This window comes from Thamnophis sirtalis, unplaced genomic scaffold, assembly GCF_051295495.1.
Source record: "Thamnophis sirtalis isolate CommonGarterSnake01/CBP01778 unplaced genomic scaffold, rThaSir2_p1.2 scaffold_8, whole genome shotgun sequence".
Classification (NCBI taxonomy): domain Eukaryota; kingdom Metazoa; phylum Chordata; class Lepidosauria; order Squamata; family Natricidae; genus Thamnophis; species Thamnophis sirtalis.
In genome coordinates this window covers 30,797,021-30,812,766 of record NW_028261388.1, presented here as the reverse complement: position 1 = coordinate 30,812,766, position 15,746 = coordinate 30,797,021, and the positions used below count along the sequence as shown (strand labels likewise).

At 40.1% G+C, this 15,746-nt stretch overlaps 1 protein-coding gene across 1 annotated transcript; it reads right to left on the bottom strand.

Annotated features, from left to right (window-relative positions):
* Window positions 1–2,624: 2,624 nt before the first annotated feature.
* SLC19A2 (solute carrier family 19 member 2) lies at window positions 2,625–13,448 on the bottom strand. Its single transcript, XM_087721361.1, has 6 exons — window positions 13,112–13,448; window positions 11,781–12,389; window positions 8,110–8,332; window positions 7,310–7,502; window positions 5,422–5,563; window positions 2,625–3,525 (listed from the first exon to the last, which is right to left on the bottom strand). The coding sequence occupies exons 1-6, from the start codon at window positions 13,307–13,309 to the stop codon at window positions 3,400–3,402; spliced, it is 1,491 nt and encodes a 496-aa protein (XP_087577487.1). The 5' UTR covers window positions 13,310–13,448; the 3' UTR covers window positions 2,625–3,399.
* Between the last annotated feature and the right edge of the window lie 2,298 nt (window positions 13,449–15,746).

The following is a 15,746-nucleotide window of genomic DNA, read 5'->3' as shown; positions in this document are numbered from 1 at the left end:
TTTAAAATAGTTATACAGTTTGATTAAAATATTTTTCCTATCAAATTTTTATTTAGCTTTCCTGCTATTTTTCCTTTGAGAAGGAAACTTATCTTTAAAACACTGTACCCTAAGGTAATTATATTAATGCAAGAAACATATATCCTCAAAAAGAAAGACTGTATTAGTATGGTGTGTGTGTGTGAGAGAGAGAGAGAGAGAGAGAGAGCATTCACAGAGCAATTCTCAAACAAGGAAAGTGTCTTAATTCCCGCATGTTGGACTTCCTGCAAGGGGACCTCGAGAAGGGCCTTTCCCTGAGCACGCTCCGTCGTCAGGTGGCGGCCTTATCCACCGTATGGTCCAGAGATCCCTCTCTACCCCTCAGCAGGATTCCCAGAGTGCGATGCTTTCTCAAGGGCGCTTCCAACCTCCGTCCTCCCACTGTTCACTGCTATCCCACCTGACAGTGGTCAGTGGTTCTACAGGCTCTCACCTCTCCACCCTTCAAGCCTCTCTGTACTTCGTCTCTCCAACGCCTCACCCTAAAGACAGCCTTCCTTATTGCCATAACGTCTGCCCATCGTATATAGGAACTGGCAGCCCTGTCCGTCCGTCAGGACCTGTGCGTCATTCACCCGGTTTTCATCCTGAAAGTCAATACCTGGTTTCACAGGGCACAAGAAATCATCTTGCTGAACTTTTGTCTGTGTCCATCGCATCCCAGAGAGCACACCTGGCACAAGCTGGACATTAGACGGGCCTTAAAGGTCTATCTTAATCAAACTTCAGAGTTCTGTAAGTCTGAGGCCCTCTTCATTTCTTTCCAACCCGGATCCTTGGGCAAGAAGGTCTCGTCGTCCACTGTCGGTAGATGGCTAAAGGCGTGCATTGCTTCTGCTTATGAGAACCAGTCTAGGGTGGTGCCTCGACACATTACCGCCCACTCTACAAGGAGCGCAGCTACCTCAGCAATCTGGGCCACCCAAGCCTTGATCAATGAGATTTGCAGGGTGGCCACGTGGTCTTCACCATTGCCTTTCGTCAAGAATTATAGGCTGGATGTGTTTGCCTCGGCTGAGGCATCTTTCGGCAGGAGGGTGCTCCAGGCGGTTGTTCCTGCAACCGAATCCCAGGGACTCCACTTCTGCCTGCCCAGATGGACAATAACCTGGGTATGTCCCATTGCTTGGACTCTCCAAGCGGTGCACAGGAGGCTTACCTGAAGGGTCCTTCTCTGTGCACCGCAGGAGAGTCCAACCCACCCTGATCCATCCAGGGATTTGCGATCTTCGTGTCAACAGGATTTTGACTTTCTTGGACACTCTTGCTCCATCTTCACGGTCGAGACCATCTCAATTTTCAGGGGAGTGATCACACCAGGAGGCATGGTCGGGGAAAAGTTTCCTCAGTCCCAGGGCAACCAGACTGAATTAACCCATTGCTTGGACTCTCCCGTGGTGCACAGAGAAGAACCCTTCAGCTAAGCCAATGGTCTTTTACATTTTTTTTTCTTTTCATGATGGCAGGCAAGAGCAGAGTTGAAATCCTCTCTGAAACAGCTGGAAACGATATGTGTGTGAGTTGGAAGGGGGGGGAGGAATTCAAACTTCATCCTCAAGTGTAGATCCCTCCCCAAGTATAGTTTGATTGCATGCAGAGATACGTTGCCTTCTCTCTCCCTCTCTCCCTCTCTCTCTCTTTCTCTCTCTCTCTCTCTCTCACACACACACACACAGCTGGATAAAAGTATATAAGCCCAGCTTCACTGATTATAAGTTTGAAACGGCAACGTGGCTCCACCTGCAATCAAAGGCTCAGATCAGAAGGCAGCAGGGGAATTGGGGGATGGGGATGGCAGAGGCCATTGGAAAATATATCCAATCCAACTTCTGTGTTTGTGTTTTTTGAGAGTGAGTGAGTGAGAGAGGGATCCAACTTCTCTTTGTGCGTGTGTCTGTTTGAGAGAGGGGGGAGGGATGGAGAGAGGGAGGAAGGGGGGGGAGGGAGAAGAAAAAGAATGAAGGAAAACTTTTTCGCAAAGGAGAAAAACATGCTGTCGCTTTAAATCGGAACTGAGCATGCCTGGCTGTGGAATTCTGGGAGTTGAAGTCCACAAGTCTAAAAAAAATTGAAACTCCTGTGTCAGTGCCTCACCAGCCATAAACCTCACCGCACGTCACTGAACTTTTTCATCATATAGCCAAGGCTGGTATTTTTAGCAACTAATCCAACCCCCTGAAGCAAATCCTGCTAGACAATGTAACTGGCAGGAAGGGAATAAAAAACCAAAAAAATCAACTCCCCCCCACAAGCCAAAAAGTACACATGAACTCTTCCTTCTCTAAATTTAAAGAACAAATAGAACTTCCTGTGTTTTTCTGCACTTTTTTTCCTTTTCTGCACTTATTATGAAATATCTAGTCTACATTAGGTAACCCCAGAAGGTTCCAAAAATCACCCCAGAGGATTTTAATAAATCCAAATTATGGATGTATTAGAAAACACCAAAACAATCCAAGTAATGATGTCCTATCTAGTATTGTTGTATGCATTGGTTCCACAATTCAAAAATACAATCATCATTGGCAGAATCAACAATCAAGACAATTTCTATTACTTGGACAGATAATGCAGAATGATACAGCTGCCATTTCTTTTACTCAGACATTGTGAAAGTCTACTAACAATAGCATGAATACATAAATTTAAAAGTTTCTTTGGAGAAGCTGAAAGGCTTAATATGACCAATAGAAATTATCCAAATGACAACCTATATTTGAATCCCAGGAGGTTTTCTGCTTCTGTTAATCATTGTCTTTTAATATTAATAAATTAGGATATACACTTGACACTTCAGGAATGGCAAAAAAAGAGAACTAAAATCTCTAAATTTATCAAAATCACTCTACAGAGTGAAAAATATTTTGATTGCTTATACAGAAAAGTCTAATTGTTATTCAGAATGTGCAATTACCAAAACTGAGCAGTATCCTGCCATGGCCAATTTGTTTCAAAGAATGCTGCTGATTGCAGTTCTATCACTGTGCCACAGTTTTAGGTTTCTAAAAGTCAACATATAAAGAATACCGAAAGGATAGCTAAGCTATGCTTTTTTAAAAAAAACATCACTTTTCATTTACAGTTTTATGGTCTGGCTAAAGGAAAAAACAGATCCCCCCGCCTCCCTGTGTAGACTTTGTCTACAAAAGGCACGTTGATGCAATGTTGTTAAATACAGCATTCTTACTTATATAAGATAAATGCATTTTACTAACATATGCTACTAATATAGTACAAATAGAGTCCAATACAATACAGATAGTGGTTTTAAAGTAACAATAGTTTCATAAATATAAACCATCATATTTAAATATAGTTTTGCCCCACCAGCTATCAAATTAGTTCATCCTTTGTATTTTAAGCATCATCTGCAACAGCATCATTTCTCCTTTCCTTTCTCCAGAAATTCTTGATAATACTGTATGTGCCACTTATCAGGAACAATACTGCTATGACAGCAAAGTAGCCAGCATAGATCATGAACTACAAAAAACAAAAGAAGATTTAGAAATTTGAGAATTTAATGTTCACTAACTTCTCTCATAACAGGTACAATCACAAAACAGGTTGAAAATAACTTAATTTGCTATGGATTTTTTAAACACAACTGGAGAAAGGCAACTTTTAGACCTTCTGCCTCAAGAATCATAATTATTAGATTTATTATAGCCGCTCAATTTCAGAAGACTCTGGGTGGCTTACAACATCCCCAAAACATAAAAAATATAATAACAGAGCATAACAGTCAAAAATATTAAGGAAAATATTAATATCATGAAAGGAGGTCGGCTAACCCCAAGTCTGGAAACACTGCCAGGTCAAAAGTGTTTCCAGTACCTTAAGGGAGGAGGAACCATACATATGTCTTTAGGAATGCTATTCCAGAAAATAGGAGATGTGACAGAAAAGGCACATTTCCTCATTCCCACAAGATAGCAACATTCAATCTGTAGTGCATCCATTCCAGGTGGACAGAAATTATTGGAGATAGTTAATCCTGTAGATAACCAGACCTATGTTATGAAGTACTATATAAGTCATGACCTGTACAGTGTTTCCCCGAAAATAAGACAGGGTCTTATTTTCTTTTGACCCACAAAATATGGCTTCGGCCTTATTATCAGAGGAGGGCTTATTGTTTTGGGGTTGCTGGGCGGCTGCCATACAGCCCACAACCATAGAGCGCACTCCCAGAGCAGCCGCTGCTGAAAGAATCGGAAGCCAAGTTCCAGAGTTTGGAAGCCGGAGAAGAAGTTATGCTTAGAGCAGGTGGCGGCAGCGAAAACAGCTGCGGCGCCCTGGCCCTGCAGGGAGAGCTGGGCCAGAGCATGGGAGGCATGCAAGCTGGGGGCAGAACAGGCGCTTACACAACCACCCTCTCCAGCCGGGCAGAGCTCCATGCACTGACCTAGGGGGTATCCCGAATGTGCCAAGCCGTGGGAGTTGGGGGGTTGGCAGAGCGCCACACGTCTTGGTGCCTTAGGGATACCCCCTAGGTCAGTGAATGGCACTCTGCCCAGCTAGAGAGGGGGTTTGCCGGATGGCTGCTCGTGAGCGTGGTCACTTCATGGCTGCTTCACCCCTGAGGCTGTGCTCTTCGGGTGCCCACTCGCAAGGGAGCAGCCGCCCGGCAATTCCCCCCTCTGGCCAGGCAGAATGCCACTCCCCAATCTAGCAGTATCCTGAAGGCAGCAACGTGAGCGCCTTCCCCCCCCCCCCGGCTCCTGCAACTTGATGCCTTTGGGATACCGCTAGGTCGGTGAGCTGTGCTCCGCCTGGCTGGAAGGGAGGGTTGTCCAGGGGGCTTATTTTTTTGGGGGGGCTTATATTTTTGCCCATGCAAAAAATGTGGCAAGGCCAGGTCAGGTTGTATTTTAGGGGAAACACGGTACTTTGAATTGCACCTGGAAGCTACATGGCAGCTCATGTAGCAGCAATAACTAGGCGTATATTAAAGCCTGTTACTGCTGATACCAATATATTTTAACCCATCTATAGCTTCTGATGAACTTCGAGGGCAGTCCATATGGAACTACGTGGGTCATGAGGTGATTAGGACATACATGTCTATTTTTTCCCATGTAGGCTGAGCTACATGGGTCACAATTTGTCACAATTCTGATCTGTATTAAGAATGTTAAAAAAAACTCTTAAAATAGAGGGGGCAATGTACTTTTAACCCTCCAAAAGCAACTTATAAGGCCTTTCACATTTTGAAGTTACTCAAAAGTAGCCTTTTTAAATGGTGTTAAATGGTTCTCCAATATCAATGATGATATTAGAGAATATTTGATTATGGAGCATATGAGAACTGAAGTCTAACAAGTTATGAAAAGTTGTCCACTCTCTTTCCACCCAATCAAAATCAATGAATCTTACCTGTGTTATTATGTCAAGGCCAAGACCTTTTGCATCAACAACTATGAATGTGAGTACTGTCTGCAATGCCAGTGCAATAAAGGTATTAACACCAAATACAAGGGCATAGCGCTCTACACTTAGATTTGCAGCAATCTGGAACCTTCACAAAAAGAAAAGAAAGATGAACTTAAAGAAACAACATATTTCATTTATCATCTGCAGGTTATCATCAAAATGTAACCATATTGGTTACATAAATTTTTTATTGTGAGTTTCATTTATTTTGTACACAGACATTTCTGAACCTTAAAGAAACATATGAGGTAGGAGAGTGCTGCTTTCTTCCTCTTTTGCCTTATGTCTGTTTAAAAAAACAAACAATTTTCTAGCCAAGAGTTCTGAAGCACATCAAACCCCAAATTGAGAAAAAGGAAAAAGAGACAAAGGCAAAGTAATCTACAGGCAAAAGAGTTTTCAAACGTATGTTTTCATTTTATTTTAATGTAGGCATATTTGCAAGTAAAGAATCTGTGAATAATGAGAATCAACTATAAAAAAAACTATATTTAATTTGTCTTTACATATTTTCATAGACTAGAAGTAGGGAACTCCCTATCACTATTCCATTCCCAGAACGCTCAACTGAAATAAGGTTTAGGAAACTAATAACCCCCTTCCTCAAAGCACCATTCCTTATACTGAAGCTGTACCCTATTTCCCCTTGGAGAAGGCCTAGAAGGAATGAAATAGAAAATAAGGAACATGTTTTCTGCTTTATGGAAAAAAGAAAACACTCCTATTTCTTCCTATACAGAGCATTTTTAAGACAAGTGGATCAAGTTTGAGAAGTAAGAGGTTGCCCACAACTGGCACGGATTGTCTCTGTTCTGTTATATATAAACTTAATTCATTAATTTACAAACTAAAATAACATTTCCTTTCCTAATATCAAAGGGAAGTTCAAAGCCACTGAACTTCTCTCAATAATTTAGTGTCATCTAGGCAGAAGCTATAAAACAAATAATAACTACAGCAGAAAATTGGATTTGGGGAGAGCTGATGAATATTAAAAGCCACAAACTTAAAGGAGACAATGGCATTCAAAATTATATAAAAGTTATAGATAATGGAAGAAAAGAGCTAGGATATGTAATGGAGTAAGGGAAAGGTTCAATTAAACCTGAACAGAGCTCGAAAGAACCAAATAGCTATGGATGAGAATAAAATCAAGCAATGCAGCAATCACTCCAGTATTAAATGCCTTCTGGAATGAAGAAAGGTCTTCGCTGGAAGTTTGAGGATCAGAAGGTCAGTTGTGTCTATCACAATCAACCGAAAACTTTTAGATTACTGGTTATACTATGTATAACCAGAAATATTTTCTTTTTCACAAACTGATATTCAGTTTCAGCCTTCAAGCACTTCCCATATTTATCTTGACATTTAAAAGGATTCTCATCTGCTTCCATAAAACTTTAGTGTACCAGTCCAACATCTGCTTAGGTTAGAGGTTCCAGAAGAGCAGCACATTTACAAATTTATAAGACATAGATACATTGTGTTACATTCCCAACTTCCAGCCCCATTTTAACTAAACAAATTCACTGCTTTTTGTTACGTTGTAATTCAGCAGGTGGTGAAAACAGGTTCAAACCTATTTTAGCTATTTGGCTATTAAATAGCTTCATTGTGACAGAACTGAAGCTTTCAGACAAACACAGTTAATCTACTCCAAAAGCTATATGACAACATTCCTCAACATGGTACATTCCATATGTACTAGGATACCTCTCTCATTAAATTATTTAGAATTTTGAGGATTTGCAATCTCATCATACATGTATGATATCTGAGCAATGGCAAGATTGAAAATTTATAAAATGATGAAATATGCAAGTGTACTTACGTTGCAATTGTAATGAGCAGCATATAGACAATTCGAAATGCCATGTACGAAACATAGCACACCCAAATGTTATGAATAGTGTCCATGAGATACACAGCTGCAGCAATGAAGAAGGCGAACATGGCTAAGACTATTTCACCCCAAGTAAGAAAAGATACTTTTATGTATCCCACAGCAAATACAGCCACAGCACCTATTCATAGAAAATCCAAACAAGTTAAGAGTACAAGAATAATCATGTCCAGTACAGTGTATATTTTGAAAACTTTTTAAAGGGAATCTTCCAGCGATCAAAATCAGAAAATTCAAATCAGTAATAGTTTTGCTAAGTATTTTCTTATCACATCAGCAGAAAGAAGGAAACTAGGATTTATTATGGATATCTTCTCCAGAAGGCTCTATAAATACTACCATCTCCATATAATACAGGGTGTCAAACTCAAGGCCCACAGGCCAGATCCAGCCCCAGGGTGCTTAAATCTAGTCTGCAGGACCGGCCTGGAAATAGCAAAGGACTAGCTTGTGGTGCCCCTGGCAGCCAAAACAGGGCACAGAAGGCTAACTAAGGCTGATCCAGCCATCAAAGAAATCCAGTTTGACACCTCTGATATAATAGTTCAAAACTATGACTAAATTGCTAATAAAAACAATATCACATGGATTCACTTAATAGCAATGTAGTAGAATGCCCTTAAACAAAATGTTCCTTATACAAATTAGTAAATATTAGTTTTGACAATTCCAAAATGCAACAATATACTTCGTTGATCAGAAGAAAGCCAAGTTAAGAAACAGCTTACCCAACAATGTGGAAACTGCTTCCACAGCACCATTATAGATCTCAGAGGTCTGAGAAGGCAACACAATTTCCCACATGCCTTGAGCATAATTGATGACCTGGAAATAGCCACATGTTGACAGGGCCCACCATACAGACCAGCAAACCAGAGGCCAGGAAGAGTAACACTGTAAGAAGTCCTGCCAGAGTTCTTTGATTACCTTCATAATGTTCACCTTTTGCTCCTATATGGATTAAATAAATAAAAAATAAACTAAAATATACCAGAATTGTCTTTTATGTCTACCATAGTACAACTGAAATAGTACTGATCCAGATAAACTCTGAGAATATTATTCATATATTTCAGAAGAATTCACAACAAATATCACAGTTTTCATTTCTCCTTAGGTATAGAGAAAATGCTGGAGCTTTGTATTAGCTGAGAACAATGATCATTCCTATGTGGAAAGTATGAATAATTTTCATTCATGAATGAAATGTCCACAGAGCAAATCATTCTCTGACCATACTTCTGCTTGCTGAAATATGCTCTTAACTCTTCTTTTGGGCTTATTTCTATCACTAGATGAAATACTAGAAAGTAACACTAAATACAGCTTTGTATTCTAATAAATGTGGAAAGATTTGGTATTGTCAATTCTGGGGACAGTATTCTGCCAATCAATAATCCTGCACAGATTAAATGTAAAAGGGGCAGACACATTGCTTCCCTCATCCATATGTCTTTCTATTGCCTGGGACCTTTTTACTAAATTAAACTATGAGTAAACTAGTTACATTTATGCAAACATTTGCTATTACACAGGAGGATATTTTAAGCAATTATTCTGAAATTGGTATTCAGTTCATATATTTTTCCTGTCAGCATCAGGCAGGCTCTCAATTATTCCCAAGGTTTTCAGAAGCATACAGTACCACTGACTACCTTCATTTCATAAAAATCGGTGCAAGTTCAAACATTATTTTGCGTAGTTCTGCAAAAGCTCTCTTTCCTTTACCACTTTAAAAACAAAGCAAGCAATGGTCAGATTTTTAATACATCTGTTGAGTAATTCCATAAAAAGGCTGAATAACATGATGGCTAAGCGATGCTTGATAATAATAGAAATGGTTCACAAGAAAACGATCACCAACTGCTTCAGAAATTTTTAGCTTGGACTATTTAGCATGTACAAATAATACTTTGCTTCAGCTCAGTGTGGGCAAACATTTACAATATAGGTGGATAAGATAATTAATGGCACTCTAAATATGATACATTTGAACAACAAAGTTTGGTGTTCATATCACTCATCTCTCCCATATAAATGACCTTGTTGCTAGGTGAATGGTACTTCTCAGTACCTTAATTACTTTCCATGAATTAAAAACAACCACAGGCTCTCTCAAAGGATCACCATGACTACAATCAACATAAAAAAATCAAATGTTCTTTCCACACTCAGTACTGTGTAGGCCAAAGAGAGATATGTAGAACATTTTTCACAAAATCCTTCAGTACAAGTGGTCTTCATTTAACAACCATTCAGTCTGCAATCAACTGAGTAAGTTGTAGTTATGACCAGTCCTTGAAGTTCTGGCTATTGCAACAACCCTAAAGTCATATGATCATAATCCAGGACACTCGGCAACCTGCTCATACTTCTGGCCATTGCAACATTCTGCAGGCGTGTGATTACAATTTGTGATATTCCCTGCTAGCTTCCCATAAGCAGTTAGTGCAGAAGCCAGAAAGAATTGGAATGCACATTCACATGAGGTCCTTGCTTAATGACATGTGAGGTCCTCAAACTGTAGTTGCTTAGTGGCATGGTCACATGACATCATCCTTTATGCCTGCATTGTTTAGTGATAAAAATTCTGATCCCAACTGCTAGTCTAACCCAATGACTATATGTAATATAGAAAGAGCTCACAGCACAAAGTTATCATACATTCTGTGTAAAGTCTCTGAACATAGAGATAGTAATGCCATCACTGTTAGTTGCTTGCACATAATTATATTAGAGCAACAAATGAATTTCAATAAATCTACGGAAAAAGCCAAAATTTTGCATCCACAATTGAATCAGGCATATGTTGAGATTAGAATTAATCAATTTTTGTATATGGGTTTAAAAAACATATAGTGCATGGCTGTCCAACCTTTTGACTTGCCTAGGCCAAATGATTATTATTTATCATTAAAATTAGAGCTATGTTCTTTATCTCAAAATAGAATAAAAGTATAAATGAGTAAATGTCACAGTCCTTCATAAAATATTACAAAATCCTTACTTTGTAGATATGTACTGTAGGTTTCTTAGCAACAATGTATCAATGGCTTGCTACAACATTCTTCTGGTTAGTTTCCCACCACCCAACTTTTCTCTTTTCTTCAATCCAAATGATAAGGACCATCTGTCTATGGTTGCTCCATAATTATAGAATAAGGAGTTACCAAAAGTAATTAGCAGCCAGTACACCACAAATGACCAAATATTACATTTAAGTAACATGCTTTCATATTTGGTTTCAGAATATTATCAAAATATTAACAATATTTCTAGCATTTTACATTAAAACAGCAACCCTAAACTATCTGTTAGTGGGACAAACAGGCAGATTTATTGCCCATGAATAAGGTACTATACATCAGATAGAAACACTAAGCAAGAAAAACTTGTCTTTTCTCAATTATACTTAAAATGGGTTGAGATATATAAGCCAAATAAACACAAAGCAAAGAAACCACAAACTAATTAGCATTGGATATAACGTATTTTGTTATTCTACTTACCACTAGAAACTTACGCATTTGGCAATATAGAAGCGTATACATTATTTTCCAGTCATCATTTTATTTATTTTGCTTGTTTGTACTCCAACTTTATTATTTTTACAAATAACTCAAGGAGATTAAGTTATCCAACACACCTTCCTCCTTCTCTTTTCCCCATAACAACAACCCTGTGAAGTAGCTTGGGTGAGAGAGAATGAGTGGCCCAAAGTCACCCAGCTGGCTTTCATGGCTAAGGTGGGACTTAAACTCAGTCTGCCACTTTGTAGCCTAATTTTTATTATCTCATTGTGCATTGTGTGATTAAGAAATCTAAGAAATGTGTCACATTGTAGTGCAAGTAGTTTTCTTCACACACAAAAAAAAGAGGGTGGGGGGAGGGAAAGATTTGTTCTGAATCAGACAAGCTGAAAAATGAAAAGCCTTTCTACCTTTGTTCTAACCAGAAAAGCCAAGATGACCCTTTTCCCACCCCAACTAATCCTTAACGTTATGTTCAGATTTTCATTAAATGATGTCTAGATTGCCCTGGGCTAAGACTAGCCATAGCTTTTTTTAAACTCTTCTTGGAAGAATCTATTATATAGCTAGGAGCCTGCCTTGGAAGGTAAATGGATTAGCTCCCCCCCCCCCCCCAAAATGGTGTTTCCCGCAAGTAATTAGATTTTGTGCATATTGGCATATTTGGTTTTGTCTATATTCTGAAATGTCCTTGTTTTGGCAGGCAATAGGATCTCACCAACACAACTTTGATTAAAATCTCATCACCAGAATGAGCATCAAAGGGGAACAGGCTATTGATTAGCGCAAGTTAATCCAATTGAAAACAAGTGCTCAATGGCAGACTATATTTTCTACATACCCCTCAATGCAAAAGGACTAGTACTTACTTGCTCCTCTGCGGGATGTTCTTCTATATTTAATGGAATCTTCAATTCCACATCTTCCAACCCAGGAACCTTCTTTAAAGCAGGATCGTGTTGAATAATTGTTCCATTTTTATAATTTAAAACTTTCATCTCCTTACTGACCTGGAGGCTTGAGCGATGGTGAAAAAAAAAGCTTTTCTGTGGCATGGGCAGAGACCAAGCTATTGCAAAGGCAATAGATACAGAAGTAAGTGACACCACATTCAAACTGAACAGGGACCAACCTACAACAGACACTAGGACTTGTCCACAGACAGAGCCCACAGTATAGCCCACAAGGGCAGCACTTCGACAGTAGCTTGTGACTTTCTGGTACAAGTTCAAGTCCACAACACTATAAATATAAGAATAGTAAGCAATTTCTGTTGCAGTCACTAATCCATAAAATAATTCCAGGAACTGAATAGCTAGAATTCCTTGAGAGTAGAGAAGCATAAACCATGTTACTATAAGGCTTAGTCCTTGTAGAAGGATGACTGGCTTGTATCTGAGATAATCGGTTGCCAAGAAGACTGGAAACAGCAGCACTAAATAAGAGTATGTCCATACTGGATAAATTTCATTGAAGACCTACAAAAAAAGGGATATTATCTTTATAAAATGCAAATTTCCCTTTATATATCTCTGTGTCTATATCTATATTGGTTTTGAATACTGTACAAATAAATGTAGAACAGAATTACTTAGAAATGAACATATAATTGCTAACATTTATAAACTTTTATTAAAATTTGAAATGAAAAAACAAGTGAAAGAATGCATGACAAAACAGAGTAGAAATGTTGGTTATAATATACAAATTGTACAATGGTAGAATAAGTGGATGAAAGGACTGAAATTCACACATTAGTGTCTTAAAGAACAACTTTTATAAAATGATATATCATTGGTATTTGTGACCAGAATATTATCTGAAGTGTATGAAGGAATTTCAAATGTATGTTGCAAATGCGAACAAGGAGCCCTTTTATCATGTTTGATGAACACATAGAAACACACACACACGTATAATTAATTCAGAAAAAAAATTAGTATACAATTGAAACCAGAAATGATTTTGACTTTGATTTATATTCCTTGCAGTCATCTGCTGGTAAGCATTCTTTCTGAGAGTCGTTGAGGCTCCGTAAAGGTTTATCTTTGCCCTCCATTCTTCCATCCTCCACCATTCAGTCAGAGCGGAAGAAGCTTCTTAGATGAGAAGCGAAACGCCCTCAAGGAAAAACAAAGTCCAGTTGCCTTTGGGGGGGGGGGAGGTATCACTTTTGGGCCAATTAGAGAAGAGATCTCACCTGGGTTTCCGTGAGGTTCTTGTCCGGGCCCAACAAGTAAGGTGTGAGAAAAGGTTCCGAAGGTCGCAAGTTGGCAAAGAAACCGTAGCCGCACAGCACAGTCGTAGGAAATCCCCAACCAAAACGCCGCGGGGGCCGCCTCACGCGCCCAGGGAACAACCGAGACCGGAGTCCGTCCAAGATACCCGGCGTTTCCATCTGACGAGCCCCGCAATTGGGGCGACGCAAAATCCCGCTTTCAGCCGCGGCTTCCGGACCGCAGTCGCTTAGTTAGCTCAGATATCCTACCGGCAACCCACGCGACCAAAGGCACCTTAGCCCTGCGCAGTAAACAGTCCCGCTTACTCGCTTTGGTTGGCATCTGCGATTGGGTGGAAGGGAAAGAAGGAAGTCCAAATCAACGGAGCGGAGAGGTTACGAGTGGATTGCAGAGCAGCCAATCGGATTGCTTAATTCAGGCCACACCGCCGCTGGCTTTATTTTGATAGGTCGCCGTTTCCCTGTTCGTGCCGTTTCTTGTTTTAACTGGCGCGCTTTGTAGAAAGACTGGAGTAGTTTCGCAGGTGGGGCTGTATGACCCGTTGCTTTAAGACCGAGTCTTCAAACTTGTCCACTTTAAGACTTGGGGACTTCAACTCCCAGAATTCTCCAGCCGGCTGGAGAATTCTGGGAGTTGAAGTCCCCAAGTCTTAAAGTGGACAAGTTTGAAGACCTCTGCTTTTAAGAGGACTGCATTCAGGGTTGTGACATCAGTGGAACCAGGAGAACAATGTTTCCTGCTTAGGGAATATCTCCCGTGTGGGAGAGGAGTGGGGTACTACAAATTGGACAAGCAAACCAGAGTCTAAAAACTTTCTCAGACGCTGTTTTAGGAGCGATTTATTGCGATTATTACTTTTAGCTTTCTTGAGTTCTTTACCATGCATTCTTCTCATATTATCACAAGTCTTACACGTGGTGTTGGGCAGATAGATGGAATCAACGCCCGGAAGTAAGTAAGTCACGGTGGGGGCAGTTGAAGTATGCCAGTATGGACTCCATAGGTGGTAAGAAATGTGTGAGATCAATTGTTTAAGTCTTTATCTGGCTTTCCCGGGAGAAAGCAGGCAATCTGGTAAGAGTCTTGTGTGCAGTGGAATCGACAGTAAAGGAACTAATGGACCTGAATCTCGGAGTCACTGGATTGTTTGTGCCTGACAGATAAGTACTAAGCATATAAAAGTAGCAATAATAACAATCATCCTAGTCCTGGGATCACTGGTGGGGACAAGAAGAGATAGAATAAATCAAAAGACCTGATGCGTAGGAGATAAAAAAATTTTTTAAGGATTTCAGAATCTTGAATATGTACAAGCATGTACTTCCTAGTTAATGGAATAGCCTATGACAGTGATGACTAACCTTTTTGGCGCTGAGGGCCGAAGTGGTCAGCGTGCACACCCAGCTTGCACACATGATGCCCATGTGCGCCCTCGCCCCCCCCCCATGCATGTACCCTGCACATGTCTCCCACATACATCCCGCCCCCCATGCGTGCATGGCAGAGACGCAAAAATCAGCTGGCCAGCAGGAGGCGCACATGCATGCATAGCAGAACTGAGCTGGGATGATGACTTGCGTGCCCACAGAGAGGGCTCTGCGTGCCACCTGTGGCACGCATGCCATAGGATCGCCATCACAGGCCTATGAGAAGCAATATATTGTCCTGCATCCTAGCTTGCATAGAATAATTCTAAGTGTGCTTAGGGTTCTTATCGTGGATCCTTTGTGTTGACAACAGGGGTGGGTTCCTGCCAGTTCTAACCTCTTCTATAGAAGAGATTCCACAAATCTACAGTGCTGTTTAGAACCGATTCCAGCTCCCTCCCCCCGCCCGTCCGCACATCATCAAGATGAAGAGCGAGAGGAGGAATTCTGGGAGTTGAAGTCCACAAGTCTTTTAAAGCTGTCAAGTTTGAACACCCCCTGGGTTTTTTTTTCTAAAGGGTTAGGGGTGCAAGGGTCTTGTAACTTGACAGCTTTAAGACTTGCATGCTTCAAATACCAGAGTTTCTGAGCCAACATTTTGGTTGCTAAGCAAGAGCGTTGTTAAGTGCGTTTCACCACATTTTACAAGTTGGCCATGCCCACCCAGCCACATGACTGCCAAGCCACTCCCACCCAGTCACACGGCTGGCAAGCTACTCCCACAAAGCAGGCCACATCTACAGAAGAGGTTCTAAAAAATTTTGAAACCCACCACTGGTGGACGACCATAATGTATTGAGAACTTTAACTTGGAATATAAGAGGAATAAATTTTACAGACAATGAATTAATAACTTGTTTGTTTGTTTGTTTGTTTGTTTGTTTGTTTGGTAGATAGATAGATAGATAGATAGATAGATAGATAGATAGATAGATAGATAGATAGATAGATAGATAGATCGATGATAGATAGATAGATAGATAGATAGATAGATAGATAGATAGATCGATCGATTATAGATAGATAGATAGATAGATAGATAGATAGATAGATAGATAGATAGATAGATAGATATGGTTTGTGTCTGAAACTAAAGGAAAAGGAAAAATTGTCATAGATCTGAATGGAAATGGTCTGATTTCAGGATGTATGGAAGTTAAGGTGTACG

Bases quoted from the DNA above. Each gene is read 5' to 3' on its own strand.
- SLC19A2 (XM_087721361.1), bottom strand. From the start codon at position 13,309: ATGGAAACGCCGGGTATCTTGGACGGACTCCGGTCTCGGTTGTTCCCT. The intron at 5,564-7,309 runs GTAAGTACACTT...CTTTTTGTGAAG, and splicing joins CTGCTCATTACAATTGCAAC to GTTCCAGATTGCTGCAAATC. The intron at 3,526-5,421 runs GTAAGATTCATT...TGTTTTTTGTAG, and splicing joins GCCTTGACATAATAACACAG to TTCATGATCTATGCTGGCTA.